A 16,954-nucleotide genomic window follows, 5' to 3' on the forward strand; every position below is an offset into this window, starting at 1 on the left:
CTGAAATCGAGTGGATATCGTAAATATAAACCTAGTATAAGGCTTAAAAGATTATTTTTATATTGATAGCTTTGAAGGCTATTGTGCTTGGTTTACATTTGCGAAATCCACTCGCTTCGAACTGTCAAATCCATAGGATAAACGTCAAATGAAATCCAATGGATTTCAGATGAGATTTCATTTGACGTTTGAGCTATGGAATTGACAGTTGAAATCGAGTGGATTTCGTAATTGTAAACTTAGCATTGGTTTATTTAACTTAAATTCTTAAAAAAAGATATATAAGGAAGAAGTTAAAAATAGCCCAAAAGTTGAGATATAAGAAAAGATTCATAATAACTTTATATGTGAACTTTTATTGTATGAAAATATTATTCAGTTATTTTCAGAGTAATTATGAAAGCTCTATAACACAATCATATATAAAACAAGTAAGAAAGTATCAATCAGTTGTTGACGGAGATCTACCCTCAGCCACTGACAAAAAAACTATAAAACCAAACTAAACACAGTAATAATACTGTATATGAAATATATTCATTTTGTATTACTAGTTTGCTTTAAAATCTGAAGTGCCGTAATGTGAGGCTATAACAAATCTTTGATATATACCAAACATTTTTAATTTCTAAACTTCTTCATAAACTAAGTTTGGAAGAAATTTTTGAAAATGTTTTAGGGTTATCTTTCAATATAGCTATTTTAGTATGTGCCAGTAGGGTTTGGGAGCTTTTGGGCCATTATCTCAGGAAGACTAGATTTACTCCGGAAAAAATTGTACAGCTGCAAATAATGCCGCTAGAACAACGTACTGAATCAAAATGATGCAAGAGGATTAAGAGCTCCTCTTTACTTTTTTCGAATTTTGTGTGGGAGGTACCCGAAGGAGTGGACCCATATAGTCCATATTCCAACCTGATACCTGACTGGACGAAATAATACGATGTGAAAAGTCTACACCAATCAGAAACTACCTGCGAGAATTATCTTGCGGATTTGCCATTTTGGTTGGTGCCGTCAGGGATTCTTGGAGCTTTTAGGCCATAATCTCAGGAAGTATGGATTTGTAGAAGAAAAAAATTGTACCGTAGTAAAGGGAGCCGCAGAGACAACCTACTGAAAAAATTCCAAACGATCCGTTAAAAGTTCTTAGCATGGTTTAATAAGAAAGGTTAGCCAAAGCTTTATGTCAATTTAAATTTTTTCATTCGAGTATGCCTAAAACTTCAAAACAATATAAACAAACTGTGTATGTATGTGTGGTGTTTGAATAATATGCCAAACAATTTTAAAAACAATCGAATTCAATGATTTTTAAAATTGTTTTTAAACCATTTGTATGGAAGAAATTGGTGAGATTTGCATTGAAACAATCGGTTTATCATATGCACAACTCGATTATGTGGAGAAAACTTAACTCTTCATTCATTTTTCGCGTTTTTATAAAATGCTCAAAAAATGCATTGTAAACAAACCCACTTGTTACTTTTATTTTGAAGTTTTAGGAATTCAAGGAAAACAAGGGTTCTATAGATTTTTTTCATTTAAATCTACCTCTTTACTTATACCATGGTTCTTAGACTTCACTTTATAATAATAATATTCGGTCTTAAAATTTCTCAGGAAAAACATATATTTGTACATGTTGACAATAGAACAAATTTGAATCAAAATGTAAATATAAAGGCCTCGTCACATAAGAGGATTTCTGGCTTAATTCATCAAGTTGCATGTTCTTCCGGCTTTAAGTCAAAAGTCAAAGAATACGAAAATCGTGTTCCAGCACACATTCAGCAGCGTAGAGATGCAGCAACTTTACGCGGCTGAATATGTAATAGTGTCATGAAATTTGAAACTTGGAAATTTGCTATCATAAAAAACTTCTTTCCATCGTAAACATGTAATAACAATGACATACGACAGTTCTGTATGCTTTATATCTACATTTTTATTCAAATTTGTTCTATTTTAGAGGATTTTCAAAATGTATATATGTATGTATGTTTTTCCTAAGAAAGATTTTAGAACGACCCCATTATTCAATATTTTCTTTGACATTAAATTTTCAATAAGAACAATGTTGTTTTTGTAAATATGTTAGTTGTTGTAATTCATGCATTTACCTTATATAAATATGCCTCGGTACCGAAAAACGGCATTTTGACGTTTATTTTTAAGTTATGAGTTAGCATTACTGCACACAAATGCAACTCTATACCGGTTCATATGTTTTGTTGTCAAATAGAAAAAATAATGTTTTTGTGAAGCTGTGTGTGTGGAAGTTTGAGGGTGCAAGAAATTTATTTGTATTGCTTGACAAAAGAAAAAAAATATCCGGAATTAAACTCAAATCTTTCTAAATAAATGAACCACAATAAATACATTTTGCAAAAATATGTGCTGAACAATTGAAAAGTTGCAACAAATACTCAACGTTTTGAGTGAGGGGAGTAATTGGAAAAAAGGGCTGTGGTATCTCCTCTAGGATTTTGTTTGTTCATAAAGGGGAGTGGGGGTATATAAATTGAAAGATGGACCACAGCATTCACGGTAGTAGTCATAGCTACATTGATTTATCTTCTTCGGAGGAAGATGACGAAGAAGAGGAGTTCTCTATGGCTGAAAGTTCGGAAACTGATATGGAAGATGATGATGAATCGCAAAGACAACATTTTCGCCATGGTCAGATAGTGGGTGCGCAAGTAATGGAAAAAGCCAGTGGAAGATTGATAGATGATTTTAATAAATGCTCCCAGGGTAGTAATTTGGCTAGAAAACTATTTCAAAGAGAAGTAAGTATTTTCCCAACAATATCTACTTCATATTGAGTAATTATAATTGTTATTTGTCACTGAAGTATAATGGCAACCGAGGTGTCCACAATGCAAAACCCTATTTTACAAATGTGCCAAAACGATTAAGGTTTTGCTTCCGAAACTTAGTTCCAGCTGGCTTATTGCAGGGGTAAGTTTGATTTTCCCTTATTCACTAATAAGCATCATTGGCATATTTGTTTTGTGATTACAATAACGATCTACACCTTCATACGTGTAAATAAAATTGGGGTTGCTTCCATTTGTTATTACAGTCATATGTTCATGGGTCTATCAGCCTGTGGACAATTCTTGCTTAGCTACAAGGTATCGTCAAGTGAAAGTGCACCAAATGCCAGCCACTATTCTTTCAATATTGGTTACAAATACACGTAAGTTATGGTTGCTATGCTATTATAAATCTATCGATACTCATTTGTGTAAATACTTTTTGCAGATTATTTTTTTGGATTTTTCAACCGCACAAACCTCTACGAATTTTCTATCAGTGCTGCCTTTTTGATGATCATGGAGTTGATAATATTAAGGAGGTCAGCATGATTCAATGGAAGAACACTGATCCTCGTATTTTAATTGTGCATGGTGCTTCCGAGGAAGAAAATGAAGACTCTTATATAACATATATTAAAGTTCCTAAATTGGGCTGTTTAGAGTGTAGAAAACAAAGAGACTCGGAGGAAGAGGAAGGATGTGAGTAGAGTTTTGAATTGGAATATTTAATTATGCTTCTTAAAAAGAAAGTGTTGCTAACAATGTCCTTTTAATAAAGGTATTTGCATAAGGCCAGTTTAAGGTCTCTTATTGGATTCATAACTGGTACCTTCAGTGAAATTGAGCACAAAAATTCATCAATCCCACGACAGCGGGTTCTTTCGTACCGGATTGACCAGAAACCACAGTGTTTCGGGCAGCGGCTGCCAACCCAGCATCAAACTTATGCTTCTACGTAGGTTTGTATGCACGGCACCGGATTCTTTGTACCCGATTGACCAGAAACCAAAAGCATTTCGGTCAGCGACTGCAAAATCACAGCATCAAATCCATGATGTTACAACAACAAAAATAAACACGGTAGCGGGTTCTTTCGTACCGGATTGATCCGGAACCATAGTTTATCGGCCAGCGGGTGCCAACCTGGCATTAAACCGATGCTTCTACGTAGGTTTAAGTGCAACAGCAACTACATTTATATTTTCCGGAAACTGGGCTGCACAGAACGGACAACCGTATTGTTCATAACCAGATTATTATATGTCATTTAACGGTTAAACTGGATTTAACATGCCCGTGAGATAAAACCAAAATACTAGCTTCCATTAGTTCTTCCAAAATAACATTCTGACTTCGTAAATGTAGAGACCCATGAAAAGAATGTATTTTTCCCCTGTTTCCTTAGGATTCATAAAACGAAACCTCTTATGATAGGAATTGCAATAGTCCTTAAACTGGACTATTTCTAAACAAAACATGTATTTGATTCTATAAGATATTAACTTATGCTACTGATACCTATATACTGCCTTATAAAAAAAAGGTTATGATCCGAACCTTAAACTTTCTGAGTATTTCAGCCGTATTCTCTGCAATTGATAGGTCTGTGGTCGTTAAGTCGGTCTAAATAGTTGATAAAAAGTTGGCCAATAACCAACGAGTATAAAATATGTTCCATAACTTGCCTCGCTCACCTTAGAAACTGTTATATCCTCTCTATATTTCAGGTTATTTTACTTATAATACCCTCAATAATATACTAAAATTGAACTTTTCTCTGTCTCTTCACCACAGTTTTCCGCCGAAATGTCCTCTGTATAAAATGTAATCTAACTGTACACACAAAATATACACCGAATGAATCGAATTGTAAATTTGATCCTTATATGCATCTTATTTGCCCAGAACGTATACTAATAATAGCTAATGGATTCTTCCATATGCTTCATATTCGTTTGGAGCAACCGCCAAAGGAACAACAGGCTGCCGTCACTATACAAAGTCAACAGCAGCAACATAATATGATAACCGTACTAATGATGAAACCCACATGTGCAGGCTCGTCGACACCTACTCATCAGATTGACTTAAGTCCCCAACAGCAAATGGAAAAACGCAATACTCCAGTCATTTTTACACCCAGCACAGAGGCGGATAATTTCAGTGTAGATAGTCAAACAACAAACAATTCTCAAAGCAATGTAGTTACTCGCATAATTGAAGATTTTCCTGATATTGAGACTGATTCAACGCATTCTGGTAGTGGTATTGCCATAGCAACAACACCACAACAGTTAGCATCAGTGGGCCTAAAGTCACCTACCTCAATGTTGACAAATCCAGAATCACCAATTTCCCATGTAGCATTGAGCCAAAAGTCTGGCGAGGAAATAGTACTGTCCTGTAGTTCGTCGAACGTATCTAGTCGTGTCAATGCCATTTCGTCTACAATCGCAAATACACCACCCTCGCAAAACACTTCCTCGTCCATAACTTCGGGTAGTGCAATTAAAACCAATAATTCACCCCCCTTTCAGAACAGCCCCAGACGTCGACATCGAATTGTTTCAAAATCATTTCGCAAAGGTGTTTCCATGTTCTTTTCATCGTCTGGCATAACTACCACACATACCATTTCACCCAATTCATCTACAAGCGGTACATCGAGTGCTAACAATTCGACGAGTAATGATCGTGCTTCAACCTATGAGTTTTGTGAAGAGAATGAAAAGTGTGAAAAAATATCTATACTTCGTAAACGTCGTCTTGCCGAAAGGAAATACGAATTTTCTGAAGATAATTCGGAAAACATTATTCCCTATACAAAGACGAGGACGTCCGCTTCGAATTCATTTAGCTCCTTATTGAGCAGCTCAACAACGGGTAGTCATTCGCCACGGCACAATAGAACACATCTGCATAGCAATCTCTCTCCCTACGCCTCACCGTCTTCGTCACCACATCCACACAGCTCAAATGTTGGTAGCTATGGGCATTATGTGCCGCCTTCAGCATTGTCACCTTTAAGGCATAGCTGTACCTCACCATTGGGCTTTCGATCTCCGCCCTCAACTTCGGGCCTTATAACACCGACATACAGTGGTGCAGGCGGCAGTATTAGCAGTGGCAGTGGCTCATCGGTAATGCGTTCTCCAAGTCGTCATTTGGTTAGCAACAACTACTACAATCATAAATCACCGCCGCATTATAGTCTCTCGACTGCTACTCAACACATGTTGAGTTATAAACCGCATGGCACACTGTTGCCCCTACAGTTATCCGTGGCAAAACGTTCGCATTTTGAACGAGGCGGTTCGATATCTCCCAATTATCAGCATCCTTTCTTGTCACCACGTCGAGATGAAATACGATCATTCGAAGTTCCTCTACAAGGTGGGGCAGCAGAAAAGCCCATTTGTACGAAGAAATTTCAACGACGCTATGTCGAGGAAGATGATGCAGCTTCAGTGATAACAAGTGAAGAAGGTAAATAATAGAAAAGCACTACTACATATGTTGTAATTTTAGTAAATTCATATATTAAAGTTATTATAAAACAAGTATTAAAGGCCTCAAGAAAAGAACAAACACAATACTTCTGACAGATAGGGGTTTTTAATTTTTTGGTCAATTTCTCAGGAAGTGTGGACTTGCCCCCGAAACAAATTGTACCGTCATAAAGGTAGTGTTCATAAACTGCATACGCAACATGTTGTCAAACATTTAAAAACGATCCCAGACGAGTCCTTTAACTGCATTCTTTCCAAACTTTGTTGTTGTAACAGTGTTTATTATCGTATGTTTGTGTGTTCTTCTTCTGCTCAATCTGGCTATGGGTCTATCTCCAGTTCTAGGAAAGTGGCTGCTTCGATGGGATGTAAACACATATCCACTGGAGTTAGATGAGTAAGTTTGGCAGACAGACAAGTTATTGATACTTGTCCAATAGGAATTTAAGCGAGTGCAATATCCTGAGCGTAGTTGAGTCGAAACTACTCTGATTTGTCGTGGCAGCTGACGCTCCTTAGCTGCGATAGATGGGAGATGTTCTCCGAGGACTTTATTCACATTATATTTGCTTATGGCCTTAGCAACTGCGTCCGTGTGAATGTTAATTAAGCCTGCTTGATATGCCTGTTGATCTAGGGGTTCTCTCCTCTCGCGGTAACATTCGAGCAAGTACTGTAACGACAGCATCTCATTGCGTTGCTTTACTGGTAGAATCTTTACCTCCTCGTGTAGATGGTCCACTGAAGACTTGAGGAGGCACTCTGTTGCTGTTCTCAGGGCGGCATTCTGACAAGCTTGAATCTAATTCCAATGCGTATCACATTAATTCGGAGACCAAACTGACGCCGCATAGCTACCGCAGACCGACCTATCGCGTTATATGTGGTCAACAAGGTTTCTTTATCTGCACCCCAAGTGCTACCGGCTAGGGACTTTAGGACCTTGTTCCTACATTTCAGTTTGTCGCAGATAGCTGTGGCGTGTGCGCACAACTTGAATGTAGTGTCGAATGTGACCCCTAGAATTTTGGGGCAGTTTGTGGCCGAAATTCTGGTACCATCGACCACGATATTCAACTCTCTTCTATACTGTGCCGTCCATGTGGTGAACACAGTGACCATAGATTTAGTGGTAGATATCTGCATATTCCTCGCGTGGGAAAAGGTGGTAAGATCGGTTAAATAGGAGTTCAGTCTCTCACAGATGTCTTCTGGGTAGGTACCACCAAGATCGTACAAGCATCCACATACGTTACGATCACAATGCCGTCTGGAGAGGGCGGAGTACTGGAGAGGTAGAGTTCTGGAGATATCACCCCACCTTGGAAAACTCCATGTTTCACTCTACGGGGTTTGGACGTACGACTGGCGTCCACACTTATAATTGATTATCCAACGTTTCATGTTTGGTCGGAGGGTTGTCTGCTTTACGTCCTCAAACAGCGTGGAAGCGCCACCATAACTGTCTTCTGTCACACGGCGGTCTCTGGTAGAGTCGTCGTCAACTATTTGTGTAGATGGCATGCTGTGCTGCTTGCGGAATCCTTGCTGATGATCGGAAACTAGATAGTTATTTCTGACACTGGGGATGAATAAGGCCTCAAGGGTCTTTGCTACAGGCGACAAAGGCGAAATCGGCATGTACGATTCATATCCCAGACTTCGGGAACAATTAGAGTGGCTAGCAACAGGTTGAGAACTTTAGTGAGATACTCCACTCCGGCTCATCCAGCTGTTTCAGCATTACCATGGAGATTCCATCATGTGTTCCTAACTTTGTGTCGGAAGTACACTAAAGAGTGTTTCGATGTAGTCGATATTCGGACATAATTCGAGACGGCTGTAAGAAATTATACGATGTACAACGTTTGGTCCAAATCGGTTACTCCCTTCGAGGACTATCTTACTTACTACTCAATTTAGTTTGTGATTTTTGGGAGATTGTTGGTCATTATATCAGAAAGTATGAACTTGTCCACGAAAAAAAATTGCGCCGTCTTAACAGGGCCCGCAAGGAGAAAAAAATTGAAGACGATTCGAGAAGAGCTGCTAATCTGCACTTTTTTCTAATGTTGTGTGGGAGGTACCAGGAGGACGGGGCCGATATAGTACATATTACAACCTGATATATTACTTATTCAGAAAGTCCCTGTGAAAGTTAACTTGCGGATTTGCCATTTTAGATGGTGCCTTAAATTTTTTTGGAGCTCTTATGCTATTATCTCAAGAACTATGGACAACCTGCTGAAAAAAAATTTAAAATGAACCGAGAGGAGCTCTTAAACTTCCGAATTTTGTGTGGGAGGTACCCAAAATAGTGGACCTATATAATTCGCATTCGAATCCGATCTATGCCTGAAATTAATATTACCACCATTTTAGCGAACATTTTTGAACTTTTGGGGGAAGGTCTCGAAAGGATATGGCTCATCATAGAACTTAATAAATTAATTTTGGACAAAATATTTGGTTTTTATCGTTTGCTTCGTTCGAGACAAATTGACTTTCCTGAATCGATTTCAAATTAGGGATTTCTGGAGCAGCTTTTAGGCTGGCTACTTTCTTACTCTCACTGCGGTTAGTCGGATATTCAACACCGCGATCTACAGAATACCAACAGATAGAAAAGTGTGGCTTCTTTGTCCTTAGCACTACACCTTGCATCGCTACTTTCAATCGGGTATAAACCTTTGATATAAAAATGGTTTTTGATCTGGTGACAGTATGTATAGATGTTTGAATATTTTGCTTACCTTTTTTTGACGGGAAATATAGCAGCTTTATTCCATTTCCGAGAAAGACGTTGAAAACACGTTCTGCGGATAGGCTATCTGCAACTTTTCAAGAAAATATGTATTATGCTTTTCTAATTATTCTACTTTTTTACAGATGATTGCATTTCTCCCGGCTATCATACCCTTTTGCCAGTAGAGGTTCATGGCTCATGCTATTCCGAAATGCAAATGATATCGAAGGCTTCATTTCAGCATCTACGCTGCACAAGCGTGGTCATAGAGCAACATTCATTCGACATGGAAACATTTACGTACTATGTCATCAGTACACTGTGTCAAAAAAATCAGAAAATCTATGACTTCTTTTACGATTGGGCGTATGAATTGATAAATGTAAGTAGCACCAACAAAATAGAATGTTATTTTATTCGGGTATTTCTCATATTGTTTTCGTTTAATTTTACAGATTTGTCCACTATCACAAACTCTGTTCTGTCTTCTTATGGCTCATTTCTCAGCTCGAGAAGAAGTAACATCTTGTTTGAATTGCTCACGTAAATTAAATTGCGCCTTCCATCGTCGCCAATATGAATGCCGTGTTCTCTTCACCTGGAATGTGTCTACCGGCGAATGGGAAGTTCTAGATTTTGGCGAACTGCACGATCATAAATTACAAAATATTTTCCTACGTAAAGGTGTTAAACGTAACCCGATGTCTTTGGCTCAACGTGCCAAAAAGTTGGCTCGCGAAATGGCACAGACCCTCAACAAGCTACCCGACTACACAAGCAATCTACGTGTATTGGATTCGAATATTAAGAAATCAAAAAAGACTATAACTGATATTGATAATATGATAGAATTTTATTTAAAGCGTCCCCGTTCTATGAACTGAACATAATCATTTGTATTGTACGGACCTTCTTAGATTTTGCTCTTCATTTCCACCGCATTGATATTTTTTTTTCATTTTATGTTAGCATATATATATTCAATAATTTGTATTGAATCGTTTGTATTCAACTCATAATATAAAAATGATGATACAAAAAATACATTTAGAATTTAGTCTGTAGGCATAATTTGTGGCAATCTTATTTATAGTAAATTTCCTCTATTGTAATGGCTAATTGAAGCTATTGGCCCTAAGACTTGAACATTTTTAAATCTTCTATGCAAAATTAATTGTTTTATGTTTTAAATTTGATGTAGTGTTAATATTTTTTTAGTTTTAGCCTATTTTTAATTCCTATAAAATAATCTATTCAAAAAATACAACGAGTGAGATATTCCTATAATTTTAGCAATACCTAATTTGTGTGTGTTTTCTTTCTTGGGGTCACTACGGAGAAGAATGCAATTTTAGTTACAGTGGAATGCCAACAAAAGTGGTATTTAAAACATCTTGCTGTATTTGAAACATTTTCAATAAATTTGTCACAAAAATCAAACTAATAAACTGATTCTCAAGCTTAGATTTTTGCGGTAATTACTCTTACCGCAATTCGAATCTCAGACGTCTCGATAGAATTGGCCACATCAGTTTCGCAATCCGACACCTGAGTTCGTCGGACAAAATCCGAACGGCTTTATTGCAAAAAAAAAATTGAGTTCGCCAATGAAATGGCACAACGGCGGATTCATAAGTCCTTCAGTTGGAATGCTTTCAGACTGTAAGCCCTCAGCGACTTCGTTTCCCTCAATGTCCAGATATCTAGCAAAATACAATTGAATTTTGAATGTTTTCAAATAGATACATTTCTACATCTGCCAACAATCCCAAATTTTATAGAAGACTTAAGTGTTTTAAGAGCAGCCTGGCTATCGACAAGAACAGCTATTTGCCTATCTGCACCTACCTCACCTCTACCAACTAATTTCAGAACATTCATTGAAAGGCACTACAGTTGTCCAATTTATATGAATGCAGTATACTGAGGTATTTGCAATATATACTGAAACTTAGAAAGTGGCCTGAGTTCCCAACTTTTGCCTATCGAGTTCTTTTAGTAGTAGAATGCAATTAAGCCTTTCTAAGCTCGGTCTTCAGAGTTGCCATCTTAGCTACTGGTCAAAAATTGACTGACTTCCGAAACGTCAGTTGCTTTGTATTCGTGCATGAAACTAGGGGTTGTTAGATCGAGTTTCATACTAGAGTAATTTTATTTTATAAAATTGCAGTAGTGGGGAACTCGATCTATGAACCCCTAGTTTCATGCACGAATACAATGCAACTGACATTTCGGAAGTCAGTCATTACTTCAAGATCATTGACTCCCCGAGAAAGACATTCTACATAAAACAGGGGGAGGAAAATCGGCAATCTTCCTTTTCCTGATAAAGAGGACAAGCTCTGTTTTTGCCGTTTCAATGAGCTTTACTAAGGCCACCTGCATTAATTCGAGCAACTAAGATGGAAATTTTTCACTGATTAGAACGACTACGCCATCAGCGTAACACAGTGGTTCAGGAATCGATTTTCCTGGCCAAAACCTCAATTTTTTTTTATCACCTATTGTTAATTTCTATATGGGATTCGGTAGTAAACATATTGAAACTAACAAAACAAAAAAAAGTCGAAATATAGGAAGGTGTGGGCTTTGCTCCTAAAGCGGCTTTTGTAAAGACCAACATTTTTCCCAATTTTGGAAAATACGTAATTTTTGCAAATTTCTGGAGAAAGAAATAACTATAGGCCTGTTCGATAACTTCCCAAGTAAAAAGTATTTGCAAGTTCTTGCAACTACCTGCAAGTACTTCCCATTTCGTACAGACCTTATTTCTCGGATACTATAACAGTTATTGTATTCATAGTTTTTGTAAGTTAGGTAGGATTGGACAAAACTATAGCTCTGCGTGTGCGTTTAAAAATACAAAAACAAAGTACGTGTATTTCAATTTGTAATACATGTATTTCAGAGCTATAGGTTTGGCCCTTAAGAATCGTTTTAATAAACTACCGTAGCGTTTACACGATGTGAGCTATTTTAATTTTCCTCAGGTACAAAATTTTAGTGAAATTCGTAATTTAGTTGACTACATAGAATTTTTAGGAAACAACATGGAACAACGTTTCGTTTTCGCAGAAAGAGAGTGTCCTTTTTTAGCCCATATATACTTTTCTAAACGTCCCGTTCCGCACGTTTAACACTTTTTTAAAAATTAAACAATTAAAAAAGTATCAGTCGGACAGAGATATACCCTAAACCTGTGTGAATTGAAACTTTCATCCATTCACAATATCAAATATAATACCGGCTGTACATGTCCAAAGGATCTTCGAACAGATCCTAAACCGTCCTTAAAACATTTTGAACTTTTGTGGATGAAGACCGATATGGGCCATTTCTGAAATAAAACTACCTTTGGACAAAATGTTAGGAGATCCAAAATTTGTACGGTTGCTCCGCTCACCAGATATAGCGCGTAGCTTTTTAGTGACGTTTTTTTTTAACTGGGGGGGATGAGTTACCGCAAGTTGCGCATCGATAGTGCCCATCTTCGGAGTTAAACAAAGCTTGGAAAAATATTACGGAAGACACATTTTGGACCGTATCGGCTGATCCGATAGAGAGTTGTCGTGCGTTTCATTCAGCCACTTTACATGGTTCCATAGGGGTTTTTATAACTTTAGGGCTATTTTCTCAGGACGAATGGATTTGCGCCCTAAAAAACTTGTACCGTCGTAATGGCGGCAGCGAATACAAACTATTACAACAAAGATCAAAGTGAGTCAAGAGAAGGCCGTAAACGGCATTTTTTTATGTCTTGTAGAAATATTACGATGTTCAAAGTACGGACCAAATCGGATACTCAGAGTTATCGTGCGCACAAGTTTTCCGAACATTTTTCAACTTTTGTGGGGGAGGACCGAATTGACAGATCCGTTCAAGAGTTATCTTGCGCTCCAACCATGACACACGGTGTCAATGGGATTTTTTGCAACTTTCAGGTTATTTTCTCAGGAAGTATGGACTTGCCCCTGATGAAACTTGTACCGTCATATGAAGGGCAGTGATTACAAGTTGCTACAACAAAAATCAAAGCGATTCGAGAGCAGGCCCTAAACTTGTGGGAGGTACTCGAAGCAGTGGACCGATTGAGTCCATATTGAAACCTCATCTAAGTCTAGTAGAAATTTCACGATGTGCAAAGTACGGACCAAATTGGTTACTTCCTTCAAGAGTTATCGTACGCACAAATTTTCTGAACATTTGTAGGGGAGGTACCGGAAGGAGTGGACCGATATAACCCATCTTCGAACTTACACTAAGTTTGGACAAAATATTGCGAAAACCTAATTTTGGACCGAATCGGCCCATCCGTTCTAGAGTTATCGTGCGCACCAGCGAGCAAGACAGACGGACGGACATTGCTAAATCGATTCCAAATTATCTGAAACACATTTCGTCCAAACATATTGTCGAAAAATAGATATTTTTAATCAAAAATAAATAACGAATATTTCACTTCAATAAAAAAATGTCTGTGTGCAACATATGTATTTATTTACAGCCTGTTCATGTACAGTTGAACCTCGATTATCCGTGAATCGATTATCCGGGAACCTCCATTATCCGTGGTAGAAAAAGTTGAACTTTTTTCTGTTTCTCCTTTTTTTTTTTTTTTTTTTGTTACAAACTTCATTGCCCGGGAGTAAAAACACACTTTCCAATTAATCTGATTAAGCAAACAGAAGGTAAACAAACGAAAACTGGAAATTCTCCCGTATTACACAATTTTTGTATTTTTGGTATCACAAAACCATGGGACAAAGTCCATTCAGATGAATCTGATGATGATGATTTTATGTATCCTTCAAAAATTTGGTGGATTACCGTAACGAATTTAATAAAACTTGCAGATTTTCATATTATGTAATTTTTACTTAAAAAATATGTTCAAAAACTGCGTAGAAGCATTGCCTCCATTATTCGGGAAAATCGATTATCCGTAATGCCTCCGGACCCGACCATCACGGATAATCGAGGTCCGACTGTATTTCGAAACGAAAATGTGTGCGCATGAAACACACCCAAACTTTAGTTTTGGAAACATTACTTCCATGGTTTAATAAGAAAGGTTAGCCAAAGCTTCCTGCCAATTTAAATTTTTTCTTTCGACTTAACCTAAAACGTCAAAACAATATACACAATCTTTGTATGTGTGTGTGCTGTTTGAATAATATGCCAAACAATTTTAAAACAATCAAATTCAATGGTTTTTAAATTCGTGTTTAGAATATTAGTATGGAAGAAATTTGTCAGCTTATCATTGAAACAAACATTTTATCATATTCGAATCTCGATTATGGGGAGAAACCTTGGCCCTTCATTCATTTTTCGTGTTTTTCACAAAATGCTCAAAATTGGTATTGTAAACAAACCCACTTGTTGCTTTTGTGTTTACCAATTTTGATGTTTTAGGAATTCAGGAAAAACTAGGGTTTTATAGATTTTTTTCATTTAAATCTACCTCTTTACTTATACCATGATTACTTCCTTTGCTTTTGTTTCAAAACAAAAAACAAATTTGAAAAACACACTCAAATTTGGTAGTGTTTCTTACGCTTTCATTTTCTTATCGACATACATAAACAGGTCCTTAAGCTTTGCGAAGAATATTTTTTAAATTAGCCTTGCCACATAAATTACAGCTTGTTTACACAAATTGAAATTTTTTAAGGTAAATTCGTTTTCATATGTTTTATATGAGTTTTATGAGAACCCAAGAAGTATTTTGTAACATTTGAGCAAATTTTAAATTAAAAAAAAATTGTAACAAATTTTTTAATTATTTTATTCAATAAGGAGAAGTCCTGCATGTTACTTTCGATGCGACTTACTACCTACTCATGTAGTGCGATTTTTATAGAATTGCTCCTAATGTAAGCTTTCTGTGCTATAATTATTATATTAGCATTAAGTTTGTATAATAGTTCTAGTCTAGTGGCCTTTCAAGAACTTTCAAAATAAGTGAAGAAAGGCTAATTGTAATTGGTAAGGAGTGACTTGACCCTGATTCGGTATGTGCGATAACAACTGACAGACCCTATAAATCACGAGAGTATATTTGACTAAAGTTGTTGGCTTTGCTTTTGTAATATTTAAATATTATTAAATAAATACATATTTATTCGGTTCCTTTACACATATCATAGTGCATTTTACCATCATACTTACTTTTGCCATAGACTATGAATATATAAATAAGGAAAGAACAAACAACATAATACAATTTTTATATTTTTATATTTTTAGATAATTTTTTGTTTCTTTTTATTTCCGTTCTTGTTTTTGTATTGTTTTTATTTGAAAAAAATATGTATGTTCAACTTCCTTAACGCCCAGTTTGGTATTACTTTATACACAAAATTATTAAATTATTATTTTAACACATATGATTACCATAGCATGATGTAAATATATAATTATGTATATATTTATATTTTTTATAGTTAATATTTGTTTTTTATGTTACCGTATGTCTTTGTTGAGTCAAAGGAGGAGGGAGGGAGAGAGTTGAATTTTAAATGTGAGATTGTGACTGTGGCTTTGTATACATAAACTACAAAACTTAAGTGCTAATTACTATTTATAATAATAAGTATTATTATTGTTGCCGACTTAAAGAATAAATACATTTCTCCTTTCATTTTTTTATGGTTGTTTATTTGCTTTTTATAGCCATGTTGAGCCATGTTGATTGAATGTAAGTTAAACTGATTTATTTGCAAAACAAAGAATCCAATTGAAAGACGCCTAAAAATATGCTATGGATTTTAAACAATAATGCTATGCTTTCAACAATCGAATGATAGAAAGAGAGAATTTTATTTATTTTGGAAAAGATGAATACTAAGGACAATTATTATAAGTTACCTTTTGTTATTGGTTGGATTTTAAGGGCAAAATAAAGAAATTTGCGGCTTTAAAAGTTCACAAGGTAAATTGAGGTTCATTTTACCATAAATAAAATACTACTTTTATTTATTTTGATCACAAAAGATAACATCCAATAACGGCGCCACAGACATCAATATTTTGGTTAGAATTCAGCACAAATTGCATCAATTCGATTCACATACCTACCTGAATGATTGCAATTTTTTCAATAGCAAGGAATGCGGTCAATCGCAGGGGTCCATCCTCCATTATCTAGCCATGTCTCCTTCATTTGACTTAAAAAAACTGCATTTATTTGAAGATACATGCACCAATTATTAAAATTTAGAAGAAATAATTTTGATTTTTGATGTTGAATGTATAGGTGGAGATGTTTTATCTAATTTTGATTTTTGTCAAATTAATTAATTCAAATTTTGTTGTAGTTTTTTTTTGTAGTGTTTCGTTTATTTTTTTCTTTTGTTTTGCTAAAGCATGACTCGATTTAATTTAATTAAACATAACATTTTTGTTTTTATACAAAATTATTAATTAATTAAAAAAGATACGATGTTTTTTGTATTTATTACTTATATAATAATAACATAACCTCACAATAAATTTAATTTTTTTTTTAAATATAGCTTGTTTATATAATAATAATATTATGTATTTTGTTTTAAGTTTATATATATTAAATAGTTTATACATTTGTTGTGTGTTTTAATTAAATTAATTTATATTATAAACTATATAAACCTTCTCTTTGCGGCTTTAACTCGTATTTGTAGTTTTTTCATCTTCTTTTATTTTAATTTGTACAACTAAAGCGAATATTTTTTTTACTTTAAAAAGCTACAAAAGTTTTATAAAGATTTGTTGGTTTTTTGTTTTGTTTGATTTTTTTTTGTAAAGAACAAAAGAATAAAAAAAGATATAACAAAAATAATTGCTTGTATATATAACATTGTATAAAACTGTGTGTGTGTTTGTTTTTTAAC

General features: G+C 35.5%; 1 protein-coding gene across 2 annotated transcripts; it reads left to right on the forward strand.

Moving 5' to 3' along the window:
- Window positions 1-2,229: 2,229 nt before the first annotated feature.
- Window positions 2,230-10,383, forward strand: LOC141390111 (uncharacterized). Of its 2 annotated transcripts, none has more exons than XM_073962681.1 (7): window positions 2,230-2,792; window positions 2,858-2,964; window positions 3,089-3,205; window positions 3,271-3,524; window positions 4,620-6,311; window positions 9,224-9,462; window positions 9,536-10,383. In XM_073962681.1, exons 1-7 carry the CDS (start codon window positions 2,532-2,534, stop codon window positions 9,962-9,964), a joined length of 3,099 nt encoding a protein of 1,032 aa, XP_073818782.1. In that variant the 5' UTR covers window positions 2,230-2,531; the 3' UTR covers window positions 9,965-10,383. The 2 variants fall into 2 exon arrangements, with proteins under 2 accessions (XP_073818782.1, XP_073818783.1); XM_073962682.1 differs by having other exon boundaries at window positions 2,242-2,796; window positions 2,874-2,964.
- The last annotated feature ends 6,571 nt before the right edge of the window (window positions 10,384-16,954 follow it).

Source organism: Musca autumnalis, unplaced genomic scaffold (genome assembly GCF_047663935.1).
Source record: "Musca autumnalis isolate F117 unplaced genomic scaffold, ASM4766393v1 scaffold_1, whole genome shotgun sequence".
Classification (NCBI taxonomy): Eukaryota; Metazoa; Arthropoda; class Insecta; order Diptera; family Muscidae; genus Musca; species Musca autumnalis.